We start from the raw sequence: 17,838 nt of genomic DNA, 5'->3' as shown, positions 1-17,838 counted from the left end.
TCTATCTATCTATCTATCTATCTATCTATCTATCTATCTATCTATCTATCTATCTATCTATCTATCTATCTATCTATCTATCTATCTATCTATCTATCTATCTATCTATCTATCTAGCTATCTATCTAGCTATCTATCTATCTATCTGGATAGATAGCTAGCTAGCTAGCTAGCTAGCTGTCATACATATCTATCTATCTATCTATCTATCTATCTATCTATCTATCTATCTATCTATCTATCTATCTATCTATCTATCTATCTATCTATCTATCTAGCTAGCTAGCTAGCTAGCTAGATAGCTAGCTAGCTGTCATACATATCTATCTATCTATCTATCTATCTATCTATCTATCTATCTATCTATCTATCTATCTATCTATCTATCTATCTATCTATCTATCACTATTTGGAGACCCTTTGACCCTAATATTTGAAAAAAAAAAACTGTAAACTGCTGGGTTTGAATGTCTACACTGTTAAAACAAAAAGCATAAATATGTCTTTGGGATTGAATAAATTAAGAAGTTAACATCTACATAAGTAAGTGGAATTTTTGGAGCCAGGGCTTATTTATACCACTAAAATGCACCCTATAATAAAAAGGAAGTCTGCTGTCTTGGTTAAAATTGTGATTATTATTGTTTTCTTTTTTTTAATCCAAACCTCAAGATAATTTTTCAACCCTTTACTAGGCACAGTGGCCGCTTTCGGACGGTAGTCCAAACAGGCAAAAGCGGCCTTTATTAGGTACACTTTTTTCTATTTTTAAGTCCTAAACAGGCACGAATTTTCAGGATTTTACAGAAATTTAGGGGTACGTTAGAATTTAAGAAACTGATCATATAAATGCTTTCAGCCATTTTGTCTGTGTGGAGCAAAGAGTTAAAGTAAACCCCACCCAAGCATCACAATTACAATAAAATTTGTTGATTTTGTCAATCACCTTAAATTGCACAAAAATGTCCCAAAACCATTTCCCCTAAAATGAACTTGATATCTGTTTATTTTGATTGATTGATTTTTGCTACATGTCTTGTTTCTTTCCAGCCAAAACATAATAACTCCATAAAAACAAGGCCAAATTAGAATAAGCGAAAGATTTAAGCCCACGCTGTACAAAGTGGGCGTCGCCTCCGATGCTTCGCTACGCGACAGCAAATCCAAAACATCGTGGGTCCAAAAGGTCATTTCTTATCATCCGGCATTCCAAGATTATTTCCCCCGCCAGCGGATCTTTTATGAGAAGCGATTCTGCGGATTATTTCAAATTTGTCACGCACACGCAGCCTGCTGGTGAGTCAAGCGTCAGCCGCCTGTCGCCGGCTTCACGCCGCACGTCGTTGACAATGACAACACACACTCGCGGTCGTGTCGCACAGCGGAATTAAACCACTAATGTGTCGATGATTACCACGGTTCTCAACAATTTTTTTCAAGTACTCCCTAAGTAGCGCCAAGTCGTTTTAGATGAAAGCAAGAGTGCTGTTCTAAAACTTTTGAAACTATGCGTATTTCCAAAAACTAGATTGTGTAGCATCAATTGTTTTATTCCTGCTTACCTGTTGCAAAGATACATTTTATATTTATGTATATTTTTATATTTTCTTCAGTTTTTTTCATGCGTTTGGCTAAACGAGTTGATTGAATCAAGTACTAAAGTAATCACTTACTTAATTTAAGGTGGTAATAAAATGTCTTGGGTAGTAAATTACTGAAGTAATTGATTACTTTGATTTTATTGAAGAGTAAAAGCAAATTTAAGTAATTTATTACATAAGTTAATTGATTACCTGATTACTTTGTGACTATAGGTTAAGTTACCTTGAGTAATTGATTACTTTAGTACTCAATTAATTTAGTAATAGTCATTTTTAGACCCTACTTTAGCCAAACCTATGAAAATGAGACTTTTGATCAGGAAGTACTAAAGTAATCGATTATTTTAATACTTAATATGGTACCATGTGTTTTTAGACCTTTCTCTATCCAAAACAAATGAAAAAGAGACTTTAGATAATAAAGTACTAAAGTAATCAATTGCTTTTGGTAATTACGTTCCAATACAATTGTTTACTTTAGGTAGCAAACTTCTAAAGTAATTGATTAGGTATTAAAGTAATTGATTGTTTTAGCACTTCATTCTTTTAGTATCAGTCATTGTTAGACCCTCTTTTAACCAAACACTTTAAAATTGCCCACAAAATATTAAGTACCTGGAATTGAATGCATGTACTTAAAAAAAAAACACACACACAAAAATACATCTTTGACAGAAAGAGTTCAAGACAAACTAAACGCAAACAGTCATTTGCAAAAAAGTCACTATAGCACAACTAAGCAATAAATTGTGTCATGTTCCAATTAATTTGCTCTCAATTTGAAAATTCAAACACACTGCACTCTCCGCGGAAATAACTTAGATTTTCTGATACATGCAAAAACCCCGCATTTGAGAACACCTGTCCGTTCAAAGCTGCACTGTAGTGACGGGACTGACTGACATTCACAAACTCCTTTATGAGCGTTGTCGTGCATTGGAAAAACTCTCTTTGGGGAAATAAGTGTGACTGACACAGATGATTAAAATTGGGGGGGGGGGGGAGTGCTGCTTTTGGCACTAAATGGCCTAAAAGATGGCTGCACTTTAAACAAGGACAAGCAGGAGCCGACGGGAAGCCGCTCGCTGCGGCTTTTCATTAATAACCCAAGAAACGCGTCCCCTTTGTGATCCCCGATGTCCGTCAGCTGCAAAAATCGCGCTCCTTTTAATAACAACGCTCTCCTCCCACACTCGTCTCCTCTCTTTTTTTTTTTTTTTTGATTATGCCATTTTCTTCCCGCTCTCCATTCCCACCCTTTTTCCTCCCCCTCCTTCTCTTCTCGCTGGTTGCCATGACAACAGCAGCACTGCGCCATTCATCCATCGGAAAGGACCCGGGCTCGTGTTCCGGCTCCGTACATAACGACGCCGAAGGCGGTCAGGGGCGCCGGGTTCTTTCAAGCCGCCCCATCTTCCGTATTTTTTTTTCCGGGAGGGTGAAGGTTACCTGGTAGGCTGGGGTGTCACCTCTCGTCACCACCCACCAGCAGCGCCGACACCGCCTCCACCCCTCCCCACCCCTCCGCGGAGACGCAACCTCCTCTTCCTCTCACTCCTCCCATCGCCGCCGTATCGCTTACTCGAGTGCAGCATCGGCATCCAAAACCTGAGGAGATTCCGTTCCTGCCACACCCCTTTTCCCAAGATAGGAGAACACCCCCCCACCCCCTCCCTCGCCCCCCACCCCACCCGCTCCTCATTTGACTTTGCTCACCGGCTCCGAAAAGCTCGCCCAGCCTCCGGGAATGCGGGACCGCTCCTGTTAAGGATGGTGAGCAACCGCCGCGCCCTCGTCTCCCGTTCGCACGTTGTCCGGGTCGCCGGCGCGGGTCATGTGACTTTGGGCTGACGGGAAGTGATTTGATGCACTTGTCGGTGGGACGCTAATGACGCTAACGTAGGCTGTGGAGGAGCTGTGAATCAAGTGGTCTGATCAAGTGTTGTTTTTGCGCGCGTGTGTGTGATGCGTTAGCGTGGGTGAACATTCAATTGTCTTTTGAGTGTGTGTGTGTGTCTAAGTACAAGCTGTGGGCGGCTAATGATGCACTTTTCCGAGCATAGCATCAGACTATGTGCCATATGCTTGCATAAATAGCTTAAAGTTGTCAGGTGGGAAAGGGGGGGGGGGGGGGTGATGGGGGATGCGTGTGCCCACTTCCTCTGTTGCTGCAGGCTGCTCGCGTCGCTACCCTCTCCCCAGGGAGCCCGACAAGCTGCTGTTGAGCGAACGGAACAAAATGTCTCAATAACAGCAGCCAGACGTCACCGCCCGTTTTCGGCATTGATGACGACCGCTTCAGGAGGCGTTTGTGTCCCGAAGTTCTTGTCCAGTACAGATGCTTTGACATTAGCGCTCACGGCTGAAGACTCCGAAAAAATATCTCCAATCGCTAATCGAAAACAATTTAACGGTAGCCGGTAGCTACAAAATGAGCCAATCAAAAGGAACAGTCAATCGAGGCTCCACACAACTTTGAAGTTTGACTTTTCAACTTTTCACGAAGAACAGTTGATATTTGCAAACTTTAGTTGCTGTCTATTAACTCACAAATAGCGAACGTGTGCAAAGTTTCCTGTTTTCACACTTTTAAATCTGTGTTCGCCATGGCAACATTATTTGATTATATAAATGGTTTTAGAGATTAAACACCCACAATTTCCTCCCCTCTGTCAATTTTGACCCGATTTGGGCCATACATTCAGAAACATCTAAAAAAAAAAGCAAACAAAAAAAACACTAGGAGGCTAAAAATCACTATAGATTGTCAAAAACAACAACAAAAAGTGTTCATTCCATAATGCATGAAGATAGAATTCTTTTGACCATTGACATTAAAAGGCCAACAATGGGACCAAATCCCAACGAAAATTTACAATGACAGCTGCACTAACTGCATCCAAAAGTGAACAGGAAATACATATCAAGTGTCACAGGAACTGCTCCTGAAGCCGTCTTCTAAAAAAATAATAATCAGGAAGAATCAAAGTGTGCCATATTCCAAATAGTTAGCTAGCCAAAAAGTTAGCTAGCCAAAAAGTTAGCTGTTGCAATTTCCAACAAGGAAAAGTGCATCAGAACTTAACGATTAGTTACCATCTGCTCATCGTCCAATAAACGACATTTTTCTCACTTCTCTCCAACAAATTGTGTAACAATAAGCATAGAGTGGACGAATAGTAGAAGTCTCCGCCTAGTAAAGCTGTCTTCCAAACAAGTTAAAATCACGTGTAAAAGTTCCTAGCAAAGCTTTCGAGCGCAAGAAAAATCAAAACGGATCTCTTAGCCAATCAGAAATGTTGTGAATAATGTGGAAGTAGAGCAATTGTACAGATTTGGGTTATCTATTGATTAGCATCCGGTCGCTCTATAGCGTGGTCTAATTGGATACAAACGCTTCTAAAAGCCAACAGCAAAATGTTTTTCGAACGCTTGACTTCAAGCCAAAGCAAAACCCATTCCTAAGCCAATCAGGAACTTGAAAAAACTCCTTTGGGGAAAAGACGCAGTAACAATAAACACGCAGTGCTCCTGAATCTCGCTACAAATGTATTTTTCCAAGATACGTTTTTTTCATATCTGATTTCTCTCATTCTGATTGTAACATTCAGTCGTGTGACTTTAAATAGCCTTTCGATTTCTCCTCTATTTGTGCTAATGAAGTTACTACATGTTACCTTGGTGTTTAGCAGCCCCTGCAGTGCGCTATTAATAACCCTGAGAGCGGTTTGCTTACAAAACAGAGGAATGGGTTATGTGCACCGCTCTCACACACACACACACACACACACACACACCTTTTTATGTGTGCGTGCTCGTCCAAGCGCGTCCGAGGTTTTCAGGCCCGCGCAGTTAACACCAGCGCCACCATTAGCATTCGGCGCGACTCCGCCTGCTGCTGTCACATTTGCGTCGTCGTTTCGCGTCCGTCTGGTCGGCGGCGCCGCCGTCGCCCCGCTAACCCTCCGCGGCTTCCTAATCGGCTCTGCTTTCCCTCGCTTGTCTTCTCGAGATCTTTCCCAGTGACAAGAAGGGCGCGGTCCTCAGGTTTCAGCAGGCCCGAAGGGGATAAACAATTGGTCGAGCGGCGCGGAGCTTTACGCCAGCCGGGGGTCAAGACAGCCTCGCTATTATTAGGCGTTGGTATCATGCGCGGCCCTCGGCAAGTAGGCGCCTGTCGCTTCCTGAAACTCTTCTGCCGGTGAGTGGAACTGACGTTCGCACCTCCAGAGATGACAAAAGAAAGTTAGCACAACAGACGTGGCGCTAATACTGCTGAGTCACAAGAGCGCAGACCCTAAGGAATCAGCCCGCTGTTAAAGCAGACTATGAATCGAGTGCGTATTTCACAGATGATGCTGTGAGGAACTGCTTTTAGAAATCCGGAAGAAAACTTCAATTCACCTGCGCATATTGACGCTATTGAGTCCCAAGACTCAAAGGAATCGGCCACAAAAGTCCGGCAGCAACTCAAGGCTGCGTTTGACAAAAATCGAATACAGTTAAAAGCACTAGTGTAGGTTCACACTACAGCCTTAAGCGACTCAATTCCGACTTTTTTTTATTTGCCCCTATCCGACCTTTATTTAATCTTTTAATGGCAGTGTGAAGACACAGATCTGATTTTTTTTTTTTTTTCCCAACGCGACCCTGGCTACATGGGTTTAAAGTACTAAATCCGATACCTATCGGTTCTTTTGGCATACGACTTCAGTCTGAAATGCCAGTTCGCATTCATCGGTAGCAAGTGACAGTCGTCGCAATTTTGCGCTCAAAAAGGTGGGAGCAGCTTTGAAAATCAAAATAGCCACGTTACTGGAAAAAGAACCCTCTAGAGGGGCAGTATTTTTAGCGTTTGACTTTTCAAGGCCAACAGAATATTGTGTGCTATGTCTTTGTAAATATGGGTGGAAAGATTGACTTCCATTCTTCAGTTGGAATTGATTTAGGTAATAGCTGTGTTATAAGTGTGGAAACACTGCCATCCGATGGTCGCAGTTATCACTAGTCAAGGGTGTTGGCTACCCTCTATAAAAAATGAATTTGACAAGAATTTTCTGACGTATTACTTTTATTTTAAACAACGAGAATTCTTGTCGGTGGCACTGAATGAGTTCAGAGGGGAAACTAAAAATGTAACAAGTCGGCTTTCTGTCTGCACACTGCCAAGGAAAATACAACACTACGTCACGCCGAGGGCGTTGTGCAAACGCCAAATTAAAAAAAAAAACACACCCAATAATACATGGACACCAACGCAATGGCCATCGTACGCATTTATTTTGAAATTGGTGTTTGCAGTGGTGGTTGCTACCAGCTAGCTAGCCCCACAAATCACATCTGCATTTGCACAATTTAATACCGCTGAGTCAGAAGAGCTTAGACTCTTAAGGAATCAGCCATAAAAGGCGGCAATTCAGTCCCCATTTCCAAGGTGCACAGGGTGCACTCGGCAAATTTTGCTGTGAGCAATGGCTGCAATTTGAATGTCACTCAGTAGAGCGCCACCAAGGCTTTGTTAGTTTCCACACGGTGGCAAGCGCTAACGCTGCTGAGTCACAAGAGCGCAGGTCCTCGGGAATCAACACTTAAAGATTATTGTTAAGTCGCCATTTCCAGCTGCGAGGATTTTACCAAGGTCGCTCTGACATCACTTCAATTGACTCGCTGTTTATTTAGTGGCTTTGACTACGAACAAGAGAATTCAATTTCTGTGGAAGATGATGTGCATGAAGATGGGAATTATTTGAAGAATTTAATTTATATAAGGATTCTGATTGAGATGGAATGAGCTTAATAATTGATTTAAATAATGAATAAAATGGCTTGAATGATGTGAACAGAAGTTGGAATAATTTGAAGCCAGTGTCCAAACAGAAGAATCGAAAAATGTAATTTGATTTTTAAAAAGCACACTTCAAACAATCAACTGCATATTTTTAGACAGTGACATTTTTTTTTTTTTTTTTTTAACTGCGATCTGAACAGCTTTTTATAGGGATAATATTTGAGGATATTATAAGATTTTGAGCTGGCAGAGACTTAGGTAACCCACCTGAAAATATCGGCACCTGCACTGATTAGCAGCTGAAACATATTTCCATATTCAGAACCAAAACAAGAGCAATATGTTATAAGATCAGGATTGCAACGTGGAAGAAACCATTTTGCTTGTAAAAATAAAAGCAATTTCCATTAAGTAATATTGTGAGGATGCTGAATAATGTAAAATATGTCCTAATATGGGAATCTTGGAAAATTAACAATTTTTGTTATGTTTACTATTATGTCAAAGAATGAGCTGTTTGTTTTGAATTTCAAATTAGAGCAAATGTAAATGGCTGATGTTGAATGTGCAATTGAAATAAATGGTAGTGGGAAGTTGGGCCTCAATGGGAACGAACAAAGAATTATGGGTAGATTTTTTTTTTTTTATAGGGAAAACCCTGAATTTTTGAAAAGAAAATAACACCAACCCACCTAGGTATGACATTTTAAAACATGGTGAAGTCGGACTGATGAGTGCATAGCTTTCTTTAAATCAATATCGACATTTTAAGTGACATTTTAAATCGGTTTAAATGAGAATCCCGATTCCTATGTGAAACCATTTTTGGACACACCCCTACAAAAACCTTTGTAGATTTGATACATTGTGTTCCATCTAGTTAAGGTGGACAATCCGGACTGTTAGTTTAACATACATATGGACACAAGAATTCCTTGGGCGACATCTTCACATTCCGCCTTCCTTTTGCCGATGAAGCGTCGGTATCATTAGACGTCGCAGCGGCCTCGTAATAATGCTACTTTTTTGATAATGAGCCTTCTTAGCAAATATGCGCCGCCCGCCGCCTTCTTAAAATTCTGCCTGAGCTTCACCTTGCTCCCGGATAATCCTCCCAAGGCGGTGATGATTGATACACACATACACACACACACACACACTCGCGTGTGCGCTTACATAAAAATTGGAAGAGGCAGTCTGGCTAATGGACTTTCACTTGCTGCACCAACATCTGCTCCGCATTGTTATTTGCCATCGGAGCCCCGTTGTCTGGGCAATGTGATGTCTTAGAAATACTTGTACATCTTATGTTGCATGAATAAAATATGATATTTCTTCGCTCGGTTCAGAAAGTGAAACTCATACCACGAGGCTTATGACTTAAGAGCTAATTGCGGTTAAAAAATGGGATAGTAGCAAAAGTAGCCATGTTGTGTATTTATATATTTATGAAATTGAAATAGGAATATTTAGGATGTCATAATTAGAGTATTATGACTTTCGAAAACTTTTGCATAATGGTAGTCCAGGCTAAGCTGACCATCAAAGTCAGTAAAAGGCTTGCAAATGTTATAAGTTGGCCGCTAGCGCCACCCGGGGGTTTTGGGGTGTCAACACAAAAATTTCTATTGCACCCTGTTTGCGAGATGCCATTGAAAAGATGAATGCAAAAATTGTGGGAGATGCATGATAAAACATCGGGTTTTCAATCTGTCCAAAAGTGACAATTTTGCCCATTTTCAATGGCAGTAAATGAGCCCGACATGGGCTAAATTTGACACCATAGGGGGAGCCCTCAACTTTTTGCAAGCATTTAGAAGAAACGTCAGCATGGCATTTTGAAAGTCGTCATGTTTTGACAGTGTATGCAATATTTTAAGCCTCCTAGTGATCTTTTTTGTATGCTTTCCCTTTGATATCACACACCCCCTCCACACTAGAAAAACATCAAAAAGCATCAAAAGTTAACATGAGTTTTTGCTTTTCTACCAGTCTTAAGTGAACGAAATGCATATAATGTACCTATATCCTCAAATGTACTGTATACATGCATTCTGTAGTTCGAGTACATACATAAAATACTTTGTGTTTTTCAAAATGGTCAATTTAAAAGATGATGTAAATGTTCGTGATTGCTTTGAAAGCACTTTTGGAGAGAAGACATGAGTGTTTGCTCGTGGCGGTCTTCCGCTATCAGTCAAATAAAATAACGGTGAAACCATAATGCCCATGGATGCCGGACCACATGTCTTCATTTGGCTAAATTAAATTAATAAGCATGTCACAGCTTGATAAATGTGAGGCTGCTAGTTTCTTATATTTATTTATTTACTTTGTCTCTTACTGCAATGACATTTTTGGAGCCATGAATTCCCTCCAGTGAAACTGGATGCTTGTGGTACTCATTTGCTTTAACTGTTGCTAGACCAAACCGGGTAGTGTGCTAGCTTAAAGTTCAGGGTCCAACGGATGTCCTTGTGTTTATTTGTATGTATATGCGAGTGTGTGTTTGTGTTTGTTTGTCTTGGCGGGGGTTGAGCGGAAGTACGGACCATACCCCGTTGCGATAGTAACCTTTTCACTCATCCACGTGCTCACCACTGCGATGCGATCATTTCAACCACGTCGCTGTTTCACATTGCGTGGTCGTTAATATGTTGGTGAAACATTGTCAGTGTTTTGTCAGGCGCCATATATACAGTATGTTTTTTATTTTTTGTTTCGTCTAAGACTACGCTGAAAAAATGGTGCACTACTACTTAACACTTGTGCAGTATTTTGACCATTTTGGGATCATTTCTTTCCACGTTATTCTGGTAGTGTTTTTAGCCAACAGACCATCTGGGTGAAATTTCAGCTCCCTAGTGTCTTCTTTTAATGCTTTGCCTTTGTGAAATGCCTTTGATGTAAAAATCAAAGGATTGTAGAAAATACTGCACCAGGGTTCAACATGTATTTGAATCCAGATGATTGTATTTCACGCAACCACTTGATGAAATAAAATTGAGTAAATTCATCACCATTTTTTCAGTGTAGTTGAAAGTAATTACTGTGAAATTGGGTCTATTGAATACACAGTTTTTTAAAGAAAAAAAAGACAAAAAATTTTGCTCTCTCAGAGACATAGTATTCTTCTAATTGTGCATTGGAACTGACCTGACCCACATATAGCGGAAAACAAACGTAAAAGCATAGGTAATTTATACTATTTTACTGTATTATCATCTCAAACTTTAGTATTACACAAAATATTATAGTAAAACTGTTTAATATCATTTCAAACTCCCAATATCTGGTCAAATTCTTTTTTTTATGGAGAAAAGCTGACACCCTTGACTAATGCTTACCTAATATAAGCCAATTGAGCACTGCAGTGATAACTGTGACCATTGGATGGCAGTGTTTCCACACTTACAACACAGATATTAACTACCTGCAATTCAAAGTAAGGAATGGAAATCAGTTTTTCATATGATACCACCTATAGTTACATATACTTAGCACACCATATTTTATATGCCTTGAAAGATAAGTGAAAATGCTAAATATACTGGCCCTCTCGAGAAAGGAATTAAAAAAAAATGAAAATAGAATTCAGGCGACAGTACAAATAGAAGAGAATGAGATAGGCTTGTTTAAACCACAAAAGGTTAAAACGATACATTCTTTTTATTCTAAATTGCAATATTAGTGTCGCTAAATTATGTAATGCTGCTTTTGAGTCGCTTTCACTTTGGCATTTAAGGTAAATGCGTTGATGGCCTTTCAAAAGACGGCGATGCCAAAACATCGTATTACAAATGATAATAATGCCTACAGACCTTTTTTTCTCTGAGCTTGTGTACCAACACACTCAAAATAAATGTTACCGCCCGCATTTTAAGGTTTTATGGATTTAAATAAATATTTTTATATACATAAACTATTTCTTGAATGCAACTTATTAAAAAGAAGTGACAATAAGTATATTAAAGTAAACCAGAATCGGCAAACAACTGCTGTCTTTTCTCCTTGCGGCCAGTGTAATAACGAACTATGTTTACAGTTAAGTCAATGGATGAAATAGAAAGATGAAAACAAAAGACATTTTTTGGTGTAATGACAGATTTTTTTTCATATTATATAATATGAAATACTGTTTCAGTTAGTTTTGCTTTATTAACTCTTTGAGTGCCGTGGAGGAGAATTCTCATTTAAAATAGTAATAACTATAATAAATACTGAAATTCTGGTCAAATGCATTTTTTTATGAAGGGTAGCTGACACCCTTGACTAATGCTGACCTAATAAAAGCCAATTGAGCGCTGTAGTGATAACTGTGACCATTGGATGGCAGTGTTTCCACACATACAACACAGCTATTACCTACATGCAATTCTAAATAAGGAATAGAAATCAATCTTACATATGGTACCACCCATATTTACATAGACATATTCTGCTAAATTTCATCTATTACCAGTGCAATGCATCCCTCATGATAAACGGGTTCACTGTAAGTCACAAAATTACGTAATAATGTAATCATACTTGCGTTCACTAGGTGTAGCGTGCGCATATATGTAGCCGCAACGTAGGTGTAGTTATTTCTAAGCTTATTAGATGAGTGGATTTGCATCGCTGCCATCCATCAACACCGTCAGCCATCCTGCGTTTGGTGCGCTCTCACAACGCAACACCACCGCAGACGCCAGATTTAAGTCGCCGGGGGCCGACGGCGACGAGAGGATTTAGTCGCAGGGATAGATAGTCGCACTCCCAACCCTTTCACACAGGTGAAATCCGGGAGAGGAACAAACAAAGACGCTAATCTCCAGTTTACGCGGCACGCCGATGCCGCGTTTGGTCGATGGCGAAGGTGGACGCGCGATACGGGTCGCCGTTGGCACTTCGCCGCGCCTGCGAGAGAGAGGGGCTTATCGGGATAAGTCCAAATCGAAGTGGATTGAAGCAAAGCTGTTTTGCTGCCGCTTCCTGGTCATGTGCCACCGCAGCTACTATGCACCAAAAACATCAAAGCCGTCAATGTTTTCTGCTTCTGGAACGTCAGGTTCACAAAACGACATTGGATTTGGTGGACATTTATCATGACAGGGATGCATGAAAACATCTTAAAAAAAAAAAGACATTTTTACACCCTTGGTGTCAATATTGACCAATTTGGGCAATTGCTCGAGACACATATAACAAAAAGCATTAAAAAGAAACACTGGGAGACTAAAAATTACTATAGATTGTGAAAACTGATAGAAGTTCATAAAGGCACCATGCGTTCATTCCTAAAAGCTTGTGAATGGGATTTATTTGATGGTAAAGTTTTCATTTACATATAATAAAGCTGATAATAATTTTTGTAATATAGATTAATTCCTTGTGTTTGTTAAAATACATGGGATGACCTTGAAAAAAATAGTTGAATATGAAACTAGAATCATAAGGGGGCAAGAAAATCACAATCCGATTATATTTCCATAAACTGACTACGCGAATATAAATCCGTTTATTTATACATTCATTTTCACTCATTAAAAATTGCCTTATGGCATGATGTAGGTTTTAATCATTTGTATTTATTGTGCGTTGACACATTTTATGGCTAACTAAATAAAACAAAGCTACACACTACTTTGAGAAAAGTCATTATCAATCTACTTATTTATTTTGCTTTGCCTCAAACCACAGACTTGAAACTAGCTTGAAGCTAATCAGCAGCTCATATTTTATTGAACTTTACATGTAATAGTTTTTATCTAAAAATCGTTGCTTGTTATAAAAAAATGACTTGACATTAGCACAGCAAAGCTAACTTTAGCTTAAAGCTATCTAGCAGTTCATTTGCGCTACCTTTTTGTTTTTAGCTCAATTTTAGCCTCTTGGGCGAAAATGCATTTTCATCGTGGTCATATTTTATACATGTGAAAGTTTTCGTCTACAAATCCTTGCTTGTTTATAAGAATATAGATTGACATTAGCACAACAAAGCTAACTTTAGTTTGAAGCTGGCTAGCAGCCCCTTTGTGGTAATTGTTGTGTAGAAAACTTAACGCTAACTAGTAGCATCCGAGTAGCATCTCATCAGCATTCATTCATGGAAATCGTAAGTTCACCCCAGCTGCAAGATGCCCAGATGCGCTCGCGTCTGTCCCGCTTTCAAAATACAAAGCCGAAAACGATGAATGAGCCCATCTCGCTCCGCTCGTTTGCCGCTCGTTTCCAGCAACTCGTCTCGTGTCTGTTCGCACAAAAGTCCGTCTTTGTGCGTTCAGTCAAAGCCAGACATTTGGAGTAAACAAGCTCGTGAACACATTTCCAAGGCAGATGGCAGCGGCGGGCCGACGCATGCTCGCAAAATTTGCCGTGCTGACTCAACAATGCCGCGGAACTGGCGCTTTTGTTTGCAGACTCCTCAAGACTGTCTCACGTTGCTAGATGGGAACCTTGTTGTTTCGCTTATAGAAAACATTGTCGTAAAAGAAAACGAACATGTACCTTAATCATATCCCTGTGGAACTCCACTTATCACTGCTTTTCATTTTGGATTAATGTGGTTGTTGAATCGACATTTCTGACGGAGATAAGCATTTAACTCATTCCATGCCAGGGACGTATTTTCACGTTTTTTTAGGAGTCTAGACATTTAATCCCAGATACTTAAGTATATGTTTGATACTTAAGTATCTGGAAATTAACGTCCTTGCTGTACTTAAGTATCGATTTAATACTTAAGTATCTGGGTTTTAATGTCTGGACTTTTAAAAACATAAACATTTATCCATGGCATCGAGTTAAGATGGACAGGGTCAGGTTCAATCTCTTATCGTTTTTTTATAAATAAGAGTGTCCATGTATTGACGATGAATGTGAAATTAGTTTGTGTGGTTTGGCTTGGAGCTTTTTTGTCACCTCCATGTCTCACCCTCCATCTCCCTAATATATATGTGTGTGTGTGTGTGTGTGTGTTGTGTGTGTTGTCTCCCTCTGTGCGTTTTTGTCTGCTCCCAGCCCCTCTGCGGAAAGCAAAGTTCGTGGAGGGCCCTCGCGTTCCGCAATCGGAGCTCGGCTCCTCCGACCCGGCCGGGAATTCCCACCTGGACAGATTGTGCCCAGGTAAGTTTCTGTCCGGCCCCGCCCCCTTTCACGCACGTCCGCTTTGTTGCGTCGCGCGGGGGAGATCGAAAGTGTTGCTTAACGCCACGAAGAATGTTTACGAAAGATCCGTCCTCCTAATCCCTCGCGCCTCCACTTCCTGGAGTCAGCAGTTGGTCCGTAATCCGTACTCCGGTCCGGTTTCCATCAAATGTCCATCCCGGTCGACCCCCCTCCGTTTTGCCCGCCTCGCTTAAGCAGGTCACTCGAGGATATGCTTCGATTTCCGCGCGGTTGTAGACACATGTGAAGCTGCGAGGTCTTCGCCGACACAATTTAGCGACGAAATGGTGGACTTGTGGCTTTGTCAGCCTCTCCTGTGGAGCCTGTGCCCGATGGGAGCTCCAAGTAGGTGGTCTTCTGAGATGCGTTGTGGGGGTGAAAGGGTTTAACGCTAAACTGCCACTGAAATTCAGACGAGAAGTATGAGCGTTTCTAGCGATAGTCATCGTTGCCGCGCAAATTTTCCTCTAATAGTTTTGAAAAGGTTTTTTCCAAGTAGTGGTTTCAGAAATTATTTGGGTGTGAAGTTTTTGTTTTGACTTCTTTTTTTCTGCAGTTTTTACTTGTGTTTATCTTCAATACTTGCATATTTCAATCTTAAATGTTCACATTTTGTTTCATTTTGGCGTTTTTTAGTATTGTATATTTTATATTTTTGTAATATTCTATTAATGGTCTTTTTTTCTTGAATGTTGCTTCTTATACACATTTTTTGACTTGTATTTATCCTTAATATTTTTTTTTCTTATAGTAGCATCTCTCCCAAATGCCTAAATAGTTTTGTCATATTTGTTTGTTTATTTAGCTATATATATTTATATTTTATTTTTTTTATAATAGTTTTACAGAATATTTCTTGTAAAACATGTTTTTATTTGTAGTAAAAACAAAGCCTTTTTGTCCTAGTGTGGTATTTTTGTTTTTCAGATGTAGCATTTTTTTAATCTACTTTTATTACGTGCTTTTATTTTTGTAAATATTCAAAATTTACATTTTCTCAAGTATATATAGCATTTTATATATAGTGGCATTTCTTCCATTTTTTTATGTTGTTTTTTTTTTGCATTGCATTTCTTACCTGTTTTTTTTTCTATATTTTCCTGTATGTTTTTATTTTTCTCTAATACTTTTTGAAAATATTTTCATCCAATTCTTTATTTTAATCGCACGTTTTTTCATTTTAAATAATATTCTCCTTTTTGTTTTTATCTAATATTTTTATATTTTTCCTCTGCTTTTGTGTATTTCCTGAAGTGTTGTTTAGTTTTTCTCGTTAGATCTAAACTTTGTAATTTTTGGGTGTTTTTTATACAATATCTCCTAATATTTGAAGCACCTAGCTAATAATTTGACTTATGCCACAGTCAGTAGCTAATTTGAATAATCGTAACACAATACCAATAAGCATGATCTCGTTGCTCACTGTTGTTGTGATATCAGTATGGTGTTCATACCTTATCATTGGTGTCTTTCTGTACCTTTATTAAGCATTTTCGCCCAAATTGAGTGGGGTCAGGCACGCATACTGCAGATGCGACACTTTGGAAAAGGTAATCAACGGCGCCACTGAGGCGGAACGAGCGCTTGATTCCAAATGAAACGGCGACTGGGTTTGTGGCAGAACCGCAGCGGGAAGAGGCGGGGCGGGGGGGGGGGCGAGTCGGGCTTTTATTTGTAGGGCGGACAGATGGACATCTTAGCTCTTAACCGGCGTCTCCTGGCACAAGTCACGGCAGGGTGTCGACTTAACAGCTGCCGGTGTGCCAGCTCGTGTTGTTTGGCTTATTTGCCGACTTTGAATGTGCGCGCTTTGAGATTTGGGACAGATCGTGAATCAGCATTTTTTCAACCTATTGCGTTTTTGATCATTTTTTTCATATTTTCTTCCACATGTTCCTCGCGGTAGCGAAACAAGTAGTTGTGCCATATTGAACTTTGACGTTTTTACCATATGGGTGAAATTTCAGCTTCCAAGTGTCTTTCAATGACTACCTTTAGATGTGAAATGACTTTGATATAAAGATCAAATGATTGGACAAAATTCTGCACAATATTACTTTTCACGTTACATTTTGTAGCCATTTCAATAACATTAGTCCACTATTGATTACAGTATTCCCTTGTTTTTCACGGTTAATGAGGATGCCCCCCCGATAAGTGAAAAAAAGGCAAAGTAGCGACCTAACAAGCGCGTGAAAGTTTTATCAGGGAAACGGGCACTCCTACAAGACACGTGATTGACTCCCAGCTTGATTATCGACCAATCAGGGCAGTTGTAACTCCGCCTCTTAGTTAGGTAGACCAAGAGAGGAGTGCCCGTCCATCATTGGAACACACACGCCGCTAGGACGAAGGGAGAGAGGAGAACAGCGCAGGAGCAGAGCGTTGTAAATCTCCTACTTAGATTTTATTTGCAATAAATTGGAATCTCAATTATAAACTCTCATTGTTGTGTTTGGTCAGCTACAAGCTTCACTCTAATTAGACTTCCCGCCGCCGCTAAAATAACCGCGGCTCTCCATGAGACTACAGCCAAATGGGTGGAAACGGGAAGGGACAACAGTACAGTTACTGTACTGTATAAGTACAGTACAATATGTTTTCGATACGGAAAAAAACCTGCATCCCAACACACTAGAGTAAAGAGAGTGTCAGGAATTTGTAGATTCACTTTCACACCAGTTCCATGTTGGTACTCTTCACAGAACAAAAAGAATTCATCTTTGTAATTCAAATCAGAGGTGTAACTGCATACTGTAATGTTCTTTTTAATGAAGTTATCTTTTGAACCATATTTATACCACCATATTTATTGTTCATTTTAACATGAGTGTAAAGGACAATAGGAATCAATCTCGAGAGTTAAACACAAAGTAACAAAAGGAGAAGGCCTCACGGCGCCCGACTGACATTCTCAGTAGCCGCAAGTGCCTGCTATTGTTTTCCCAAGTATGTGCATGTGTGTGTGTGTAGTGTAATCATATCTAAATGCGACCTAGCTGAAACTCACTTAGTGTAAGCAGTCCACAGTGGGAATTTGCGGTAAAGGGGAAAACCTGTGCTACATACTGCTACATTCATTTGAACCCCAACAAAGGGGACCCTGGGATGAGTTGTTTAAAAAAAAAAAAAAAAAAACTATCCACTTGATTCTCTGACGTCATTGGCTGGAAGACAAAGCACTGAGTCACCGCAACTTTTGCCTTTTTTGTGCACAAAAGGCCAAGTGTTTGGAAATTTGGGAATTTTAGCAGCTGAAAAGATCCATCTACATCTGATAGATTTCTGGATTGGAGAGGA

The 17,838-nt window shown here is 39.9% G+C and overlaps 1 protein-coding gene across 8 annotated transcripts in view; it reads left to right on the top strand.

Moving 5' to 3' along the window:
* The window catches only part of tanc2b (tetratricopeptide repeat, ankyrin repeat and coiled-coil containing 2b), a 95,256-nt gene that overhangs the window by 39,553 nt on the left and 37,865 nt on the right, over nucleotides 1–17,838 (top strand). For 5 of the 8 annotated variants that reach the window (XM_088439591.1, XM_088439588.1, XM_088439589.1 and 2 more), the window contains one exon: nucleotides 14,392–14,496. The exons of 1 other annotated variant lie outside the window; for it this stretch is intronic. In XM_088439591.1, the coding sequence (XP_088295717.1) occupies nucleotides 14,392–14,496 (105 nt within the window). Of the gene's footprint in view, nucleotides 1–2,889; nucleotides 3,375–14,391; nucleotides 14,497–14,728; nucleotides 14,884–17,838 lie in introns of those variants that run through there. 2 more of the 8 variants (XM_088439595.1, XM_088439593.1) reach the window with 2 other exon arrangements.

This window comes from Hippichthys cyanospilos, chromosome 17 (genome assembly GCF_059441005.1).
Source record: "Hippichthys cyanospilos isolate Australia breed blue-spotted pipefish chromosome 17, RoL_Hcya_1.0, whole genome shotgun sequence".
Classification (NCBI taxonomy): domain Eukaryota; kingdom Metazoa; phylum Chordata; class Actinopteri; order Syngnathiformes; family Syngnathidae; genus Hippichthys; species Hippichthys cyanospilos.
The sequence above is the reverse complement of the archived record's forward strand: the minus strand, read 5'-3'. Positions and strand labels throughout refer to the sequence as shown.